This window comes from Balaenoptera borealis (genome assembly GCF_965194805.1).
Source record: "Balaenoptera borealis genome assembly, chromosome: 4".
NCBI lineage: Eukaryota > Metazoa > Chordata > Mammalia > Artiodactyla > Balaenopteridae > Balaenoptera > Balaenoptera borealis.
The window spans coordinates 64,508,903-64,524,286 of record NC_138861.1 but is presented as its reverse complement, the minus strand read 5'-3'; the positions used below and the strand labels follow the sequence as shown (position 1 = coordinate 64,524,286).

The window sequence follows — 15,384 nt, the reverse complement described above, 5'->3', positions numbered from 1 at the left end:
TAAGTATACTTAAATGAAGATGAACTTTTTTTTTTTTAGCCTGCCAAGAATCAAGCACTACAAAGTGCTGAGTGTAGGAAAAAACTACACGATTGAATTGGAAAAACCTGTAAGTAACTATTTCTTTTTTGTTGATTAATTTTCTCCTGCTTCCTCCCAAACCTACCTTATATAATTCAAAGTAAGGTGGAAAAGCAGACTCCTTGCCTAGGAACATAGTGCTGGCGAAAAACAGCCATGTTAAGGGGTCCTGAAGGTAGCAGACATCCAGGGTGAGAAACGAGATGCAAGAGCAGGTGGGGGAGGCAGAGTAGAAGATCATCTGCTATCAATTCTTTCCACTTCTTTCTTTCTCTGAAGATCTTTATCAATATAATTGTCTCAGGGAGAGAAAAATATTTTTGTTAAGCATCTATTTTACATACTCCAATTAGAAGTATATAAGTATTCCAATGTGCTTATTTATTTATTTATAAATTTATTTATTTTTGGCTGCGTTGGGTCTTCGTTGTTGTGCGCAGGCTTTCTCTAGTTGCAGAGAGCGGGGGCTACTCTTCGTTGCGGTGCACAGGCTTCTCATTGTGGTGGCTTCTCTTGTTGCGGAGTATGGGCTCTAGGCGTGCGGGCTTCAGTAGTTGTGGCTCGCAGGCTCGGTAGTTGTGGCGCAAGGGTTTAGTTGCTCCGTGGCATGTGGGATCTTCCCGGACCAGGGCTCGAACCTGTGTCCCCTGCATTGGCAGGCGGATTCCTAACCACTGTGCCACCAGGGAAGCCCCCAATGTGCTTATTTCTAATGGGAAAAAAAATATTTAAATGCCTGGTCCTTTAATACCCACCATGCAGAAGTTCAGAAATTCCCCTCTTAATAGTAACAAGTAGTGAAGAGAGGATTTCTTCCTTGTCTTCAACCCCTCTGCTACCCCAACTGACTTGTAGTCATAACTATTCGATACTATGTTAGGCACAGAGCCAAATACTTCACACAGGCCATCTAATTTAATCTTTATCATTACCCTGAGGTAACACCTATTATACAGGTGGAAAAACTGATATTTACACTGGTTTCAGCCAGTGACAATGAAGTAATGTGGCCTGTGGTCCAGGATGCTGGGAAAAGGAAGCATCTGTAATCTCAGGCTGCAGTGGTGGGAAGATTGGGTCAGGAAAGTGCTATCACTTAAATGGATTCGATGGGTCTTGAAGATGTTTATGATATCTTCTCTAAAACTGAGCTCCTAGTTCCTCTGCCTTTCCAGGCCCATTGTACTGACCAGAGAAAGGGAGTGTAGCGTTGAATTTCTTATGGTCTGGCCATAACCCTTAGAGTGCAGACCTTTACCAAGAGCAAGACAGCTGCTGCTTCATATACCCCACTTACATCTTTGCCATAAATGCCTCCCAGAGATTTTCAGTTCTCATGTCCACGCCTGACTGGGCTTTTTCAGAAATTCTAATGAAGGAAACAGAGAATTAGATTGCTGAAGGATAATCCAAATAACCAAGTGACTGGAAGAATGGCTGGGGAGGAAGAATGTGCCTCTGCAACAGGTGAACTGGGGCTCATTTATCTGTCATTAGCCCCAACAGTCCCTAGTGTACACAAAGTGAACAGCCTGGATTATTCTTTCACCTTTCATACTCCCCAATCCTATCCTTCAACCAGGTTGTCATTCCGTGAATTCTTTTTCCTCTTTAAGTTTACCAGGGATATTCAGGTTTAACCTGGTTTTACTTGTCAAAAAATATTGGCTTAGGGGGTAGCAAGACATTTTAGTTACTCCTAGCCAAGTAAATTAGCCTGTTACAATGAGATATTAAAATGCTAAGTTCTCTGGCTTTAAAGGGGTCTTTAGTTTCAAGCAGAAGAAAGCAATTATGGTTAACAAGCAAAAAAAAGAATTTAAGAACATAGGAAGCCCACAGAATGACTGGAAGGCAAGAAAACCTTCAGGGACTAGGAAGCAGTTACTTGTACTAAGCATCATCTGATTAGGAATCTGCTTTCTTGATCCTCTACTCTAGTTCAAATTTCAGGAAGGGAGCTTTTTTGGGCCTAACTTGAATCACATTCTCATACAGTAACTGGGAAAGAGCAGAGTAACTAATTATTGTCCACCAAATTGTATACAATAGGAAAGGGGTAATTTCTTAATAGGGAATTAGATATGGTTATAAAGGAGAAAGAAAATGCATGGGTAGGTAAAACCTTGGCCATTCAGCAAGCTGTTAAAGTGAGGAATTGACACAATTTTCTGGAGGATAGGAAATACACAGTAATCTCCATTAAATTTCATTTGAGCTTTCTCTTACTCTATCTTTACACAGGTGACACTGAGCCTTCTCTCATTCTCTGTATACAGGTAACACTCCCAAATCTTTTCAGCGTCATTGATTATTTCGTGAAGGAGACTCGAGGAAATTTACGGCCATTTATATATTCAACTGATGAAACCCTTGGTATGTTCTTCATTTCATTGCTATATTAAGAAAAGGAAAACAAAACAACAACAAAAAAACCTATATATGATTTGTAATACCAACCAGGTAGGATTATATAGTTCAGCCTTTAAATTTATCCATTTGGAAATCATTTTGTCACTGACCCTGTGAAAATAAGGGAAGTACCAATAATTCCTGGTGGATACAGTATATGCCCACTCTAGAGAAACAAATCCTGAGGCATGTATTGTGACTATTAACTTCATTCCATCATTCTACTCAACTTTATCAACTTTATCAAACAAATTTGATGAGAAGAAAGCCATACAGAGTCACGGAAACCAAACAGGGAATTTAAAGGTATGGTCTGTCAACAATGTCAGATGCTTGAGACATGAAAATGGACGAGGATTAAGGGGACACTATGGGGATTGGTCATTAGGCAATAGATGACTTGAGAGTGCGATCTTATTCCACTGTAAAGGCAGAAGGCAGAGTGCAAGATAACAAGTAGTAGGTGGGTAGTGAGGAACTACAGATGAAGATCGTAGTTAGGATTGGCTGTGGGGCCCCTTGTTCATAAGTTATGAAGAATTTCAAAACAGTGGTAGCAGACCATTAAACCAAGCATGAGACCCAGTGCAAGTACACAGTTCACATGACCACAAAGCTGGCCCTGTTTGTAGTCCAGTTTTTGGCAAAGCAGGGCAGGCTGGACGTGACAGTTTCTTTCCATCCTTTGAAACAATCCCTGGTGCACATGGTCACTTGACAAGCTGTAAGCAGGAGAGAAAAAATATCTACAGATTATGAGACAAAACAACTTGGTTTGGTTACCGGCATCAGGGCATATCTGGAAAGTCTCACTAATTAAAAGGACGGCAAGCTTTAAAGGTCCAAGTTTTAAAACATGGGTATGACTCTTGTGATGCCAAATAATTTTAGTAAACTCAGAGTCTGAAGGAACTTTAGAAAATTATCTAGTATAGTGTCTCATTCTGTATAGGAATCACCTGCACACTCAATACAGAAAACATCTCTAAGATGTGACCAGTTTGTAAATTCTTAATGACAGCCACCTCACTGATTTTTGACGCAGCATTGTTCACTTTTGGCCAGCTCTCATTTTAGATAATTATTTCTACTACTGAGTCTGAAACATTCTTCCTTTACCTTATACATATTAATCCAACTTTTGGCTTTAAAACAACACATGGTTTTAAAAAGCCCATCAAATATTTAAAAACTGCCACCATGTCCCCCCTTAGTCTCACTTTGTCAACTACAGATTATTGGTCCCGTCAGCTCTCTCCTTCTCATCTTTGACCTTCTCTATCTTAAAATATAACCACAAAGGATGAACATGTTATTATAGATATGTCAGCATAATACATTGCCTGGGCTTTATGCAGGAAAATACCACCTAATAGAAATCTTTGGGAATGTGCTATTAATGTGGTTTTTCTTTTTTTTTCCCCCCAGAGATGAAAGGATTTCCTGTAATATCTCTAAAATAATTTAAAAAAAAAAAACAGGGGTGAGGGATCCAATATAATTTGCCTCCTCTATGGATGATATTGTGTCAGTTATTTAATGCTGTGTAACAAACCACCCCTAAACCATGGTGGTTAAATCAACAACCGCTTTATTTGCTCATGACTCTGCACATCAGCAGTTTGGACTGGATTCAGTTGGGCAGTTCTTCTGCTAGTCTCACCTGGTGTCATTCACAGGACTATAACCAGCTGATGGCTTGACTGGAGCTGCAGGGTCCAAGTTGGGCTCATTCGCACATCTGGTGCTGGTGGTCAGCTGGGGCTGGCTGAACCTCTCTCTTCATGTGGTCTCTAATCCTGGAGGAGGTTAGCCCATATTCTCTCACATGAGAACTCGGAGTAGTTAAGGAGGGAAGGGTAGCTGCATGTACCTGGGCTAGGAATTCTTAGTGTTGAGAACAAAGTATGGCCCTCTTGGAGCTTTTCATATAGAAGCTGTGAACTGAATGATTCCAATGATTATGTTCCTACCCTTTTGCCAACAGCACACTATCTTGATTACTGTATCTTATGTACAGGAGTTATTTTTCTTCCTTTCTTTTAAAAAATTATCTAATTTGTATAAATAAAATTCTTTTTGGTGTATAGTTCTATGAGTTTTGACAACTATCACCACAATCAAGGCACAGAAAGTTGCATCATCTCAAAAAAAGCCCTAATGTTCTTCCTTTCTAGTCAACCCTTCTTCTCACACACAATCCCTGGCAACCACTGATCTGTTTCCATTCCTATAGTTTAGCATTTTTCCAGAATGTCATATAAATGGAATCACAGTATGGAACCTTCTGACATTGATTTCTTTCACTCATTATAATGTATAGATTCACACAAGTGTTGTGTATTAGAGCTCACTCTTTTTTATTTATGAACAGTATTTTTCTGTAGGGAGGTACCAGTTTGTTTATCCATTCACCAATTTAAATATATTAGGGTTGTTTCCAGTTTTGTGAAATTATTAAGCTATATAAATATTCATATGCAGATTTTTATGTGAAAATAAGTCTTCATTTCACTTTGGTAAAATATCTAGGAATGAGATTACTGGGTCATAAGTATATGTCTAACTTTTTATAAGAAACTGTAAAACTCTTCTCACAGGTGGTCCCACCTTTTTACATCTCTACCATCAATGTCTGAAAGCTCTGGTTGCATCCTTGCCAGCACTTCATATTATCTTTAAAAAAGTTATTCTAGACGCAGATGTAGAGAATGGACTTGAGGACATGGGGAGGGGGAAGGGTAAGCTGGGACAGACTGAGAGAGTGGCATGGACATATATACACTACCAAATGTAAAATAGATAGCTAGTGGGAAGCACCTGCATAGCACAGGGAGATCAGCTCGGTGTTTTGTGACCACCTAGAGGGTGGGATGGGGGGGGAGGGAGGTGCAAGAGGGAAGGGATATGGGTATATATGTATACATATAGCTGAGTCACTTTGTTATACAGCAGAAACACAACATTGTAAAGCAATTATACTCCTATAAAGATGTTTAAAAAAAAGTTATTCTAGTAAGTTTGTAGTGGTATCTCTGTAATTTTAATATGCATTTCCCTAACAATTAAGGACGCTGAGCATCTTTTCATGTGCTATTTGCCATTCATATATCTAATTTGGTAAAATATAGGCCTAAATATCTTGCCCATATTTTTATTGGGTTGTTTTCTTATGGTGGAATTTTGACAGTTCTGTTCATATTCTGAATACAAGTCCTTTGTCAGATATGTGATTAACAATTTTTTTTTCATTCTTTTAACAGCATCTTTTGCAAAGCAGAGTCTTAAATTTTGATGAAGTACAATTTATCAATTTTTGCTTCTATGGATTGAACTTTTGGTGTTGTAGCTGAGAATTCTTTGCCTAACCCAAGATCATGAAGACTTTTTTCTTATGTTTTCTTTTAGAAGTGTTACAGTTTTATTTATTTTTGGCCATACCATGCAGCTTGTGGGATCTTAGTTCCCCGACCAGTGATCGAACCCAGGCCCTGGCAGTGAAAGTGCTGAGTCCTAACCACTGGATCGCCAGGGAATTCCTAGTTTTATGTTTTAATTTAGGTCTATGATCCATTTGGAATTTTTGTTTAAGGTGTGAGGGATGAGTCAAGGTTCATTTGCATTTAGATATGTAATTGTTCTAGGACCATTTGTTTATAAAGATCATCCTTTCTTCATTAAATAGCCTCTACGCCTTCATAAAAAATCGATTCAACATATTTTTTGTGAATCAGTTTCCAATGATTATGTTCCTACCCTTGTGCCAACAGCACACTATCTTGATTACTGTAGCTTTACAGTAATTCTTGAAATCAAGAGGTATAAGTCTAACTTTATTCTTCTTAAAATTGTTTGGACCAATCTAGTTTCTTTGCCTTTTAGTATAAGTTTTAGAATCAGCTTGTTGTTATCTACAGACAAATTCTCCTGGGTTTTGATTTGGATTTTGTTGAATCTATAAATCAATTCAGGGAGAAGTGACATCTTGCGAATACTGAGTCTTCCAATCGAGAAAGAAGTATATCCCTCCATTTATTTATGTTGTCTTTCTTTTACAATGCTTTTGTAGTTTTCAGCATACAGAGCCTGCACATATTTCGTTAGATTAATTGCTAAGTATTTAATTTTTGGGTGCTACTCTAAATGGTACTGTTTGAAAAATTCTGAACTCCAATTGTTCATTGGTATTATATAGAAATATAATTTTTGTATCTTATATCTTATATTCCAAGATTTTGCTAATATCACTTATTCATTTCTAAAAGCCTTTTTTTTGGTTGTTGATTCCTTGGAATTTTATATGTAGAAATCATGTTATCTGTGACTAGAGACAGTTTCAGTTCATGTTGTCCAATCTGGATACCTTTTATTTATTTTTCTTGTATTATTGTACTTACTGGCTGGACTGTCTAGAACAATGATGAATTGAAATGGTAAGAGTGGATATCCTTGTCTTTCTCCCAGTTTTAAAGGAAAAACATTCCACCTTTTACTAATAAGTATGATGTTGGCTATAGTTTTTTTTTTTATTATTATTATTTTTAAAATGCCCTTTATCAAACTGAGGAAGTTTCCTTCAATTCCTGGTTTGCTGAAGTAGTTTTATTTTTGTTTTTGAATCATGAAAGGATGTTGAATTTTGCCAAATGATTTTTCTGTACCTATTGAGATGATCATGATTTTTCCTTTTATTTGATTAATATGGTGAATTGATAGATTTTCCATTTTTGAACCACCCTTGCATATACCCACTTGATCATATGTATTAATCTGTTTTTCAAAACAATTTTGTCTAGTTTTGGTATTAATGCAATGCTGGCATCAAAAAATGAGCTGAGAAGTATTCTCTTTTCTTTATAGTCTGTAAGATGTGTGTAGAATTGGTATTATTTCTTCCTTAAATATTTGGTAGAATTCACCCTATAGGCCTGAAGATTTCTTTGCTGGAAGGTTTTAAACTATGAATTCAGTTTCTTTAATTGAATTTAGATGTAGGACAATTCAGGTTATCTATTTTTTTCTTGAGAGTATTTTGGTAGTGTCTTTCAAGGAACTGGTTCATTTTTTCTGAGTCTTCAATAAATAGTCTTCTGACCCAGGGCCTGGTACAGAGTGGAAACTGATGGATGTTGGTGGAATAACTGGATGACTGAATGCCTAAGCATAGCATTGGGGAAGGAGGAAGCAATATTCTCTGTTTCCCAGAGGAAAACTGTCACTCTCAGAAACACAAAAGGACCATCACAATTATCTGTACATGTCCTACATTCCAGGCTCTATGTGAAGAGCCAGGATTACATGAATCATCTCGCCTTACTGCTCCCAAGAATCTTATGAGGAAGATATACTATCTATCTCCATTTTATAATCAAGAAAAGCAACACTTTAGTTTTCACATACATTTAAAGAAGTCACACACGAAGCTAGTAAGTGAAGCTTAAATCCAAATCCATGTTCATTTCTGAAACCTCTTTAAAAAACCTTCTTAGTGGTTCTGCAGCTCCAGTGATAAATATTTGTGTATATTCATATTCTCTCTCCCCTCACTCCATCTTTTCCTGTGTCTGTGGGTTAGGAGTCTGGACCTGGCTTAGCTGGGGCTTTTGCAAAGTTGCGATCAAGGTGTTGGCTAGGACTGGGTTTTCATCTGAGACTTGACCTGGAAGGATCCATTTTCAAATCAGGTTGTTTGGAGAATTCACTTCTTGCAGCTCTAGGATTCATAGCAGCCAGCTTCTTCAAAGATACCAATGGAGGTGGAGGTAGGGAGAAGGAAGGAGGGACTATTGAGCAAATCTACTAGCAAGGTGGAGTCTTATGCAATGTAACGTAACGATGGTATTGACATCCCATCACCTTTGCCATATTCTATTGGTTACCACGATTCCCATTTCCTGGTATTCACACACTGTGTAAACCCTGTATCTTGAGGGTGGGTTGCAACTGTGACTTGTTTGTAACCAATAGTGACTTGCAACCATATAGGTCCCTTTACTCTCCCCTCCATGTTATAGTTGTCATATATATTACATCTACCTAACACTGAAAACCCCAACAAGCATTATAATTTTTGCTTTCAATTGTTATAAACATATTAAAGAATGTGAGAAAAGTAGTCTATTATTACCTAGATAACTCCTACCTATTGCTCTTTCTTTTTCCTGTGGTATCATTTATCTTCAACTTGAAGAACTTTTACTGAATCTATCCAGTGATCTTTTTAATTTCAGTTTTATTTTGAAAATTTCTGCTTGGTATAATTTTTCTTCCTTTGTAGAGAACATCTATCCTACTGTTTGTTTCAAGAATATTTATCACCATCTCATGGAGCATAGCTCTTCAAAATCTTTGACAATTTCAATATCTTGGTTATTTTAGTGTTGGCATCTGTTGTCTTTTCCCTTAAGAAGTGGTCTCGTTTTTTTGCCTCTTTGTTTACCAAGTAATTTTGAATTGTATCTTGGATATTTTAATTTGAATATTATGTCATGAGCCTCTGGGTCCTATTAAAATCCTCCGGAGATTTTTCTTTTAAGCAGGCAATCATCCTGATTAGATTGAATTAATTTTGCCTTACTTTCTCTGGGAAGTGTTCCAATATCAGTTCAGTTTCAAAACCTTTGGTATGTTGCTTTGGGGCTCTCTTACGCATGTATATCTCAGGAATTAGCCTGGGACTTAGGCAGTGGTTTCTTTAGTTTAGTTCTCTGCTATTACTATTATTCTGGTGGCTCAACTGGTTCAGCTTGCTTTGTGATCAGGAACAAATTATCAACCTCCCTGCATTTTAGATTCCCTTGTTATAGGAGTAGGGAATGACAGATGAACAGAGTTAGAAGGAAACATGAAGAGAGACTTCAGATAGTCACACTGTCTTCTGTAGAGTAATATATTTTCTTTCAAAAGCAGAATGATGATGGAAGAGTAAACTGGAAGAGTAAATGACAGTGGAAATAGGACTTTCTAAGAAAAACTACAAAAAAGGTAAAAATCCACTCTGACACATACTGCTGAAGCTTTCAAGTACAAGCAGGAAAATTGTTCATGTTGAAAATAAAGAACTATCCTCTTCCACATTGGTTCAATCAAGCTTTCCCACCCACAATTTCTAGGCCAAGAACCCACCACAGAAGGGAGAAGAGAGAGGTTGAAGAAAAATCTACATATTGCATAAAATAAAATGGTAAAACTATTATACTTTCATGTATCTTGGTAATTTATTATTTTCAAAAGGAAGATATTACTTTTAAAGAAAATTATCTCTATCTTCCTGATCCTGATTACAAAGTCACTTACTTGGATACCAGAATTAAACACTGCAGCATACAATTTCATTATCTTATCAGAATGAAAACAATTTACTAGAAAACCATAGTATATGGCTGTGAGGGTAACTCATAGATATATGCATTCCCATGCACTGATATAAGTTGAAAACATATGGTTCTCTCTAAATGGAGTTTTTATTTCCCAGGGCTTCAGTTTAATACATTTACCTCTATACAATCTCCACAGCAGATTCTCTAGTTCTCATAAATTCTAGCAAGTCCAAAAAAGCCTCATAAGATTTTGTTAAAATCTGATTTGACCAATTTATGAAATGTTAAGTTATTTTAATTACCCAGCTAAAAACTAGAGACATGAAAAGTACTAGGAGAAGTCCTTTCCCAACGGAAATACTCTATGCCACACTTTTTGGTTATTGGCAATAAGTGAAATTTATCATTTTCCATGTTTTCCCTCAAGTTGTCTCTTCGCTGGCTCAAAGTCAACCCATACCTCCTTTTGTAAAAAACATTAATTTATAAGGATGGTAAAAGGCTACATAATCACCCATTTCACAAATACAACACAGTATGAGACTAATCACTTAGAATTCCTTAAAAATACTAATTCTTCAGCCCCACACAAGATCTACTGAACTAAAATCTCAGGGACATTTTTTCATAAACTTTTTTTTCTTGAAAAACAGTCTTCTAAATTGATGGTCATTCAAATTGGGAATCAACTAAGAATCAAAAGATATGGCTTATATTCTACTCCTGGTTCTAATTATTTCAATGTTTGGCTTCTTTGGTTTCTTCATCTGAAAAAATGAAGGGGTTAGCAATGGATTCTTAAGGTCCTCTTAGCTCCAACACCTTATAAAGATGTATCTTTATAAGAAGAAGAGAGTAGATCACAAACACACACAGAAGAAAGACTACGTGAGACAGAGGGAGAAGATGACCATCAACAAAGCCAACAAGAAAGGCCTCAGAAGAAATCAACTCTACTGACACATCAATCTTGGACTTTTAGCCTCTGCAACTGAAGAAATATATTTCTGTTGTTTAAGCCACTCAGTCTGTGGTATTTGTTATGGCAGCCCTAGCAAACTCATTCAATGAGTTATCTAGGATGCCTAAAAATATGCAGACTCCTAAGCTGCCCTCAGACTGAGTGAATTAATTTCTGGGGGTTGGTCCAATAATCTGCTCTTTTAAAACACATCACAATAAAGTTTACTACACACAATAAAGTTTGTGAAATACTTCTCTGAAATCTACCATAATATCAACTGTTAACTGATGCATAGATTACAAAAGATCGACCTATCTATCTCTTATTCTCAAGGGCCTCACAATTAAGTTAGTCCAAATATAGATAAGAGACTATAACAAGAGACTCAAGAGCTCCAATTTGTTACCATCTCAAATGTTAAGAATGAATTCTTGCAATCTAAAAGAAATGCAGTTCTTAATATAGGACGCTTAAAAAAATGGACTCGAAGATAGTGAGGCAAAGTGGTTGACTGCAATAAAGTGAAAGGAATGGACAGGGAGAAAGAAATCAAAGCCCAGGGCCTGACCAAGGTGGAGAGTCTAATAGAAGGCCACCAACACATTGAGCTGGGAGAAACAACAGGAAAAGAGCCACAAAAACTGCAGAAATTGAAATTGATGAAACCATAAAATGGCCCTCATAGTTTAAATACATGTTAGACAATATCTGCAGAGGATGGGAAACTATAAAAAGTGTTCTAGCAGTTTTAAAAAAGAGAACCAAATAGAACTTATAGGACTGAAAAATACAACCAAAATTAAAAACAAAATGGATGGATTTAATAGTATGTATGAAACAGATGAAGAGAAGTAAAGTAGAATATGTCAGAAGAAATTATACAGTATAAATCCTGACAAGACAAAAACAATTGGAAAATACAGAAGAGAGGGTGATAAATATATGGAAGGCAGAGTAAGTCTGCCACGTGTAATGAGAATCCTCATATAAGAAAAGAGAATGGGGATATAGGCAATATGTGAAGGAGTAATGAACTAACAAAACACACAAATCTAGATTCAAAGAGCTGAACAAATCCTAAACAGGATTAACAAAAGAAATCCATACCCAGACACATAATTATACCACATACAATGAAAGCAGATATTTGTTTTTGAGATGTAATATTTAGCTTGACAGTTGACTCAAGAGCCAAAGAGGAAGTCATAAGAGAGTAGAAAAATATTTCCAACATGTTGAAAGATAATAAAGGCCAAATTAGAATTTTACATTCAACAAACATACCTCTGCAGAATGAGAGCAAAATAAAGATATTTTCAGACAAAGAAATCATGAGCAAGTTATGCTACCAGTGGACTGTCACAATATGAAATTCTAGAGGAAATATTTCAGGTAGAAAGAAATTGATCCCAGATGGTAAGCCTGAGGCACAAAGGAGAATAAAGAGTAAAGAAAGTGATATATATGTGTGTGTATAAATATAAACATTGACTATATAAGAAAATAATAAAGTCTATAGAATTAAAAGACGTTGAAGTACTTGACAATGGAATTAAAATACAAAACAAATAAAATACATGACCATAGTATGCAAGCTGCTAGTTAGACAGTTGTTCTAGTTATTACGTCTGGGTAACAAATAATCCCCAAACTAAGTTGCATGAACAATCCATGTTCACAGATTCTGTGGGGCAGGAATTCAGCTGGGCACAGCAGGGATGGCTTGTCTCTGCTCCATGAAGTCTGGGGCCTGGAATCACTTGAAAACTTGCTTACTCATATGTCTGACACCTGATGCTGACTGTAGGTTAGGGGTCTCAGTTTCTCTCCTGGGGGCTAGTTTAGGCTTCCTCACAACATGGTATCTGGATTACAAGGGTGAGCTTTCCAAGAGGGAAAGAGCAAGCAAAAGAGACTGAGAGCCAGCCATGCAGATGCCATATAATCTTTCATGATCTAACCTTGAAGTTGTGCAATAACATATGCTGCATTCTGTTGTATTAGTTGAGGTAGTCATAAATTCTTGTTTCAAAGTAAGTGGAAACATTCTGTTGCTTGATGGTGATTGGGGGGTGGCAAGCTTCTAGAAAAGCATGTGAGACTACAAATATCGCTGTGGCTATCTTTGGAAATTATAATCTTCCCAAATGTAAAGATAATGATTAACTTTGGTCTGACTTAATCTGAATATGCATGTTGTAATATAGGGTAATCATCAAAAAATAAAAGCCACTAAAGTAGTAAAGAAAAAAATGTGTATAGTTCAGGAAAAGAGAAACCGTATTATTTATATTAAGAAAGAATTTAACATAAGGAATTGGTTAAACAGGTTTTGTGAGAAGTCAAAATGTCCGCAAGGGACACAACTATTAAAGGGAAGAAAGTAGGATTATTAGAACCTGGAAACCTAGAACAGATACCCTGCAGAGAGCCAGAAAAAAGGTAGACCCTGGGAACCAACCACAACTACTGGGAGAAAAGCCATTGCTGAGGTGATGCTGATGATCAGGAAGCAAATGGCAATGGTCAAAGTCTCTTCTCCCGTTCTCCAGCTTTCCAGTCTCCTTCTAGTGCCCCCTATTTGTGGAACCTAAAGGAAGCTAGATGGTGAAGGAGAAATATAGTATTCTCCAGAATTCTCCAGAATACAGAAGGGTGTCTAGAATTGAGAGACAGTTAATAATTGGCATAAATGGAATTAAAAAACAAAAGTAAATACAAATTTAAAAAGGCAAGAAAATAGAGAAAAAGAATCATAGAACAAGCTAGACAAAAAACAAACCCCCATAAAATAAAATGGCAGACATAAATCTATTAGTCATGATATTAAATGTAAACGGCTTTAGTGTTCCAGTTAAAAGACAAAGAATATCAAATTGGATTTAAAAAAAAAACCCCAAATCCAAACTCTATGTCAGTAATGAAGGAACACTCTCCTAAAAAACCCAAGAGTTGAAGAGGAACAACCCCTAATGAAAAATGGAAAATAAAGGCTGAAAATGAATGAGGTAAGCATCTACCGCAAGAAATTAGAAACAAGAACAATAAAAAACTCCAAACAAAATAGAAAAAATAAGTAATATTGATAAAAGCAGAAATTAATGAAACAGAAAACAAACATAGAGAGGATTAATAAAACCAAAATTTGGATCTCAGAAAAAACAAATCACTGTCCCCATTTAAAGATTATGTAGACTATCCAAAAGAATTTGCAAATAACTTACAAGCATCATTAGAGTTTAGTAAGTTTCTAGATACAGAAGCAATACAAAGATATCAATTACACTTTACACATAATCAACAGGAAATAAAGTGGGCTGAGTAATTTGGATTTAACATTCTCACTTGAGAATATTTAGAAATATTTCAAATATATTTGAAAAAGTATTGGATGATATTAGAAAGCTAAGTTAGTGAATAATTATCAAGTTAATATCTGGGAGAAAATAGAAATTCATAAAGGAAATGAATTCTTCATTTGTGACCACTTGTACTCTGGGAGATTTTGCAGATTTTTAAGAGGCTACTGAGAAGCTGAGCAGAGCTAAGGGACTTGGGATTCAAAGGTAGAATGTAGTGCCAGCCAAGAGGTGGGGGCACTAGCTCTGGTAACCCAAATCCACACTTAGTAAGCCTGAAGAGTTTCTGAAGTAAGGATTAACAGGCAGTAAGGGCACTAGTACAGTTAGCTCAGCTCTGAGTCACATGGATGATTCAGAAAATCTCAGTTTCTGAAATTGGGTCAAAATGATCCTGAACTACTAGTGCCCAAGTGCCTAGTAGAGCACATAAAAAAACTCTGTGGAGGATGAAAATATCTTATTGGGCATCAAATTGCAGTTGATCTTTGAACAACACGGGAATTAGGACACTAACCCTCTGCACAGTTGAAAATCTGCTTATGACTTTACAGTCAGTCCTCTGTAACCAAAGTTCCATTTCCACAAATCATATAATACTGTAGTATGTAGTATTTAGTGAAAAAAAAATCCACACATAAGTGGACCCAGGCAGTTCAAATTTGTGTTGTTCAAGGGTCAACTATATTTCTACAAGCAAGCTTTCAAATATAATATTGGCATACAATTAAAGATAACCACACAGACTTTCTGTTTGAATTAAAAAAAAAAATCCCACAAGGACTCAGAGGCAAAGAATATACAAATCAATTTTCACTGCAAAGTAAAGGAGCTGTTACAGTGGAGGATTACTGGACTGAATGTCAATATTATGACATAGTATGAGTGTGTTTCATGTTTGGTAATTGCAATCATTGTTGCTTTTGTTGTGGTCATCCATGTACAATGCTTGGTGTCAGTCTATTTTTCTCTTGTAAAAATAAAATACAGTGTGTGTGTGTGAAAAAAAAAAAAAAGATAACCACATATACAAGGATACAAGATAAATAAGAATTAGCAGAAACAAAAATATAAAAAGAGACCCCAGGAGAGCTTCAGATTTGGGAATTATTAAACACAGACTATAAAATAATCATGCTTTTCATGTCCAGGTAGATAAAAGATATAAAATTTCAGCAGGACAATTAGAAACTGCTAAGTGATAGATTTACATGTTTGAAATTAGAGAACTGAAAATACAAAGGGCTAA

General features: G+C 36.3%; 1 protein-coding gene across 2 annotated transcripts in view; it reads left to right on the top strand.

Moving 5' to 3' along the window:
• STAP1 (signal transducing adaptor family member 1) overlaps nucleotides 1-15,120 on the top strand; it is a 53,336-nt gene extending 38,216 nt beyond the window's left edge. Inside the window, exons 7-10 of one of the 2 annotated variants that reach the window (XR_014244015.1) lie at nucleotides 40-109; nucleotides 2,361-2,457; nucleotides 5,757-9,676; nucleotides 10,466-15,120. Coding sequence is in view for 1 of the 2 variants with exons in the window: in XM_082390282.1 (XP_082246408.1) it covers nucleotides 40-109; nucleotides 2,361-2,457; nucleotides 5,757-5,788 (199 nt within the window). In the remaining variant the exon portion in view is untranslated. Of the gene's footprint in view, nucleotides 1-39; nucleotides 110-2,360; nucleotides 2,458-5,756 lie in introns of both variants that reach the window. The other variant, XM_082390282.1, reaches the window with a different exon arrangement.
• The last annotated feature ends 264 nt before the right edge of the window (nucleotides 15,121-15,384 follow it).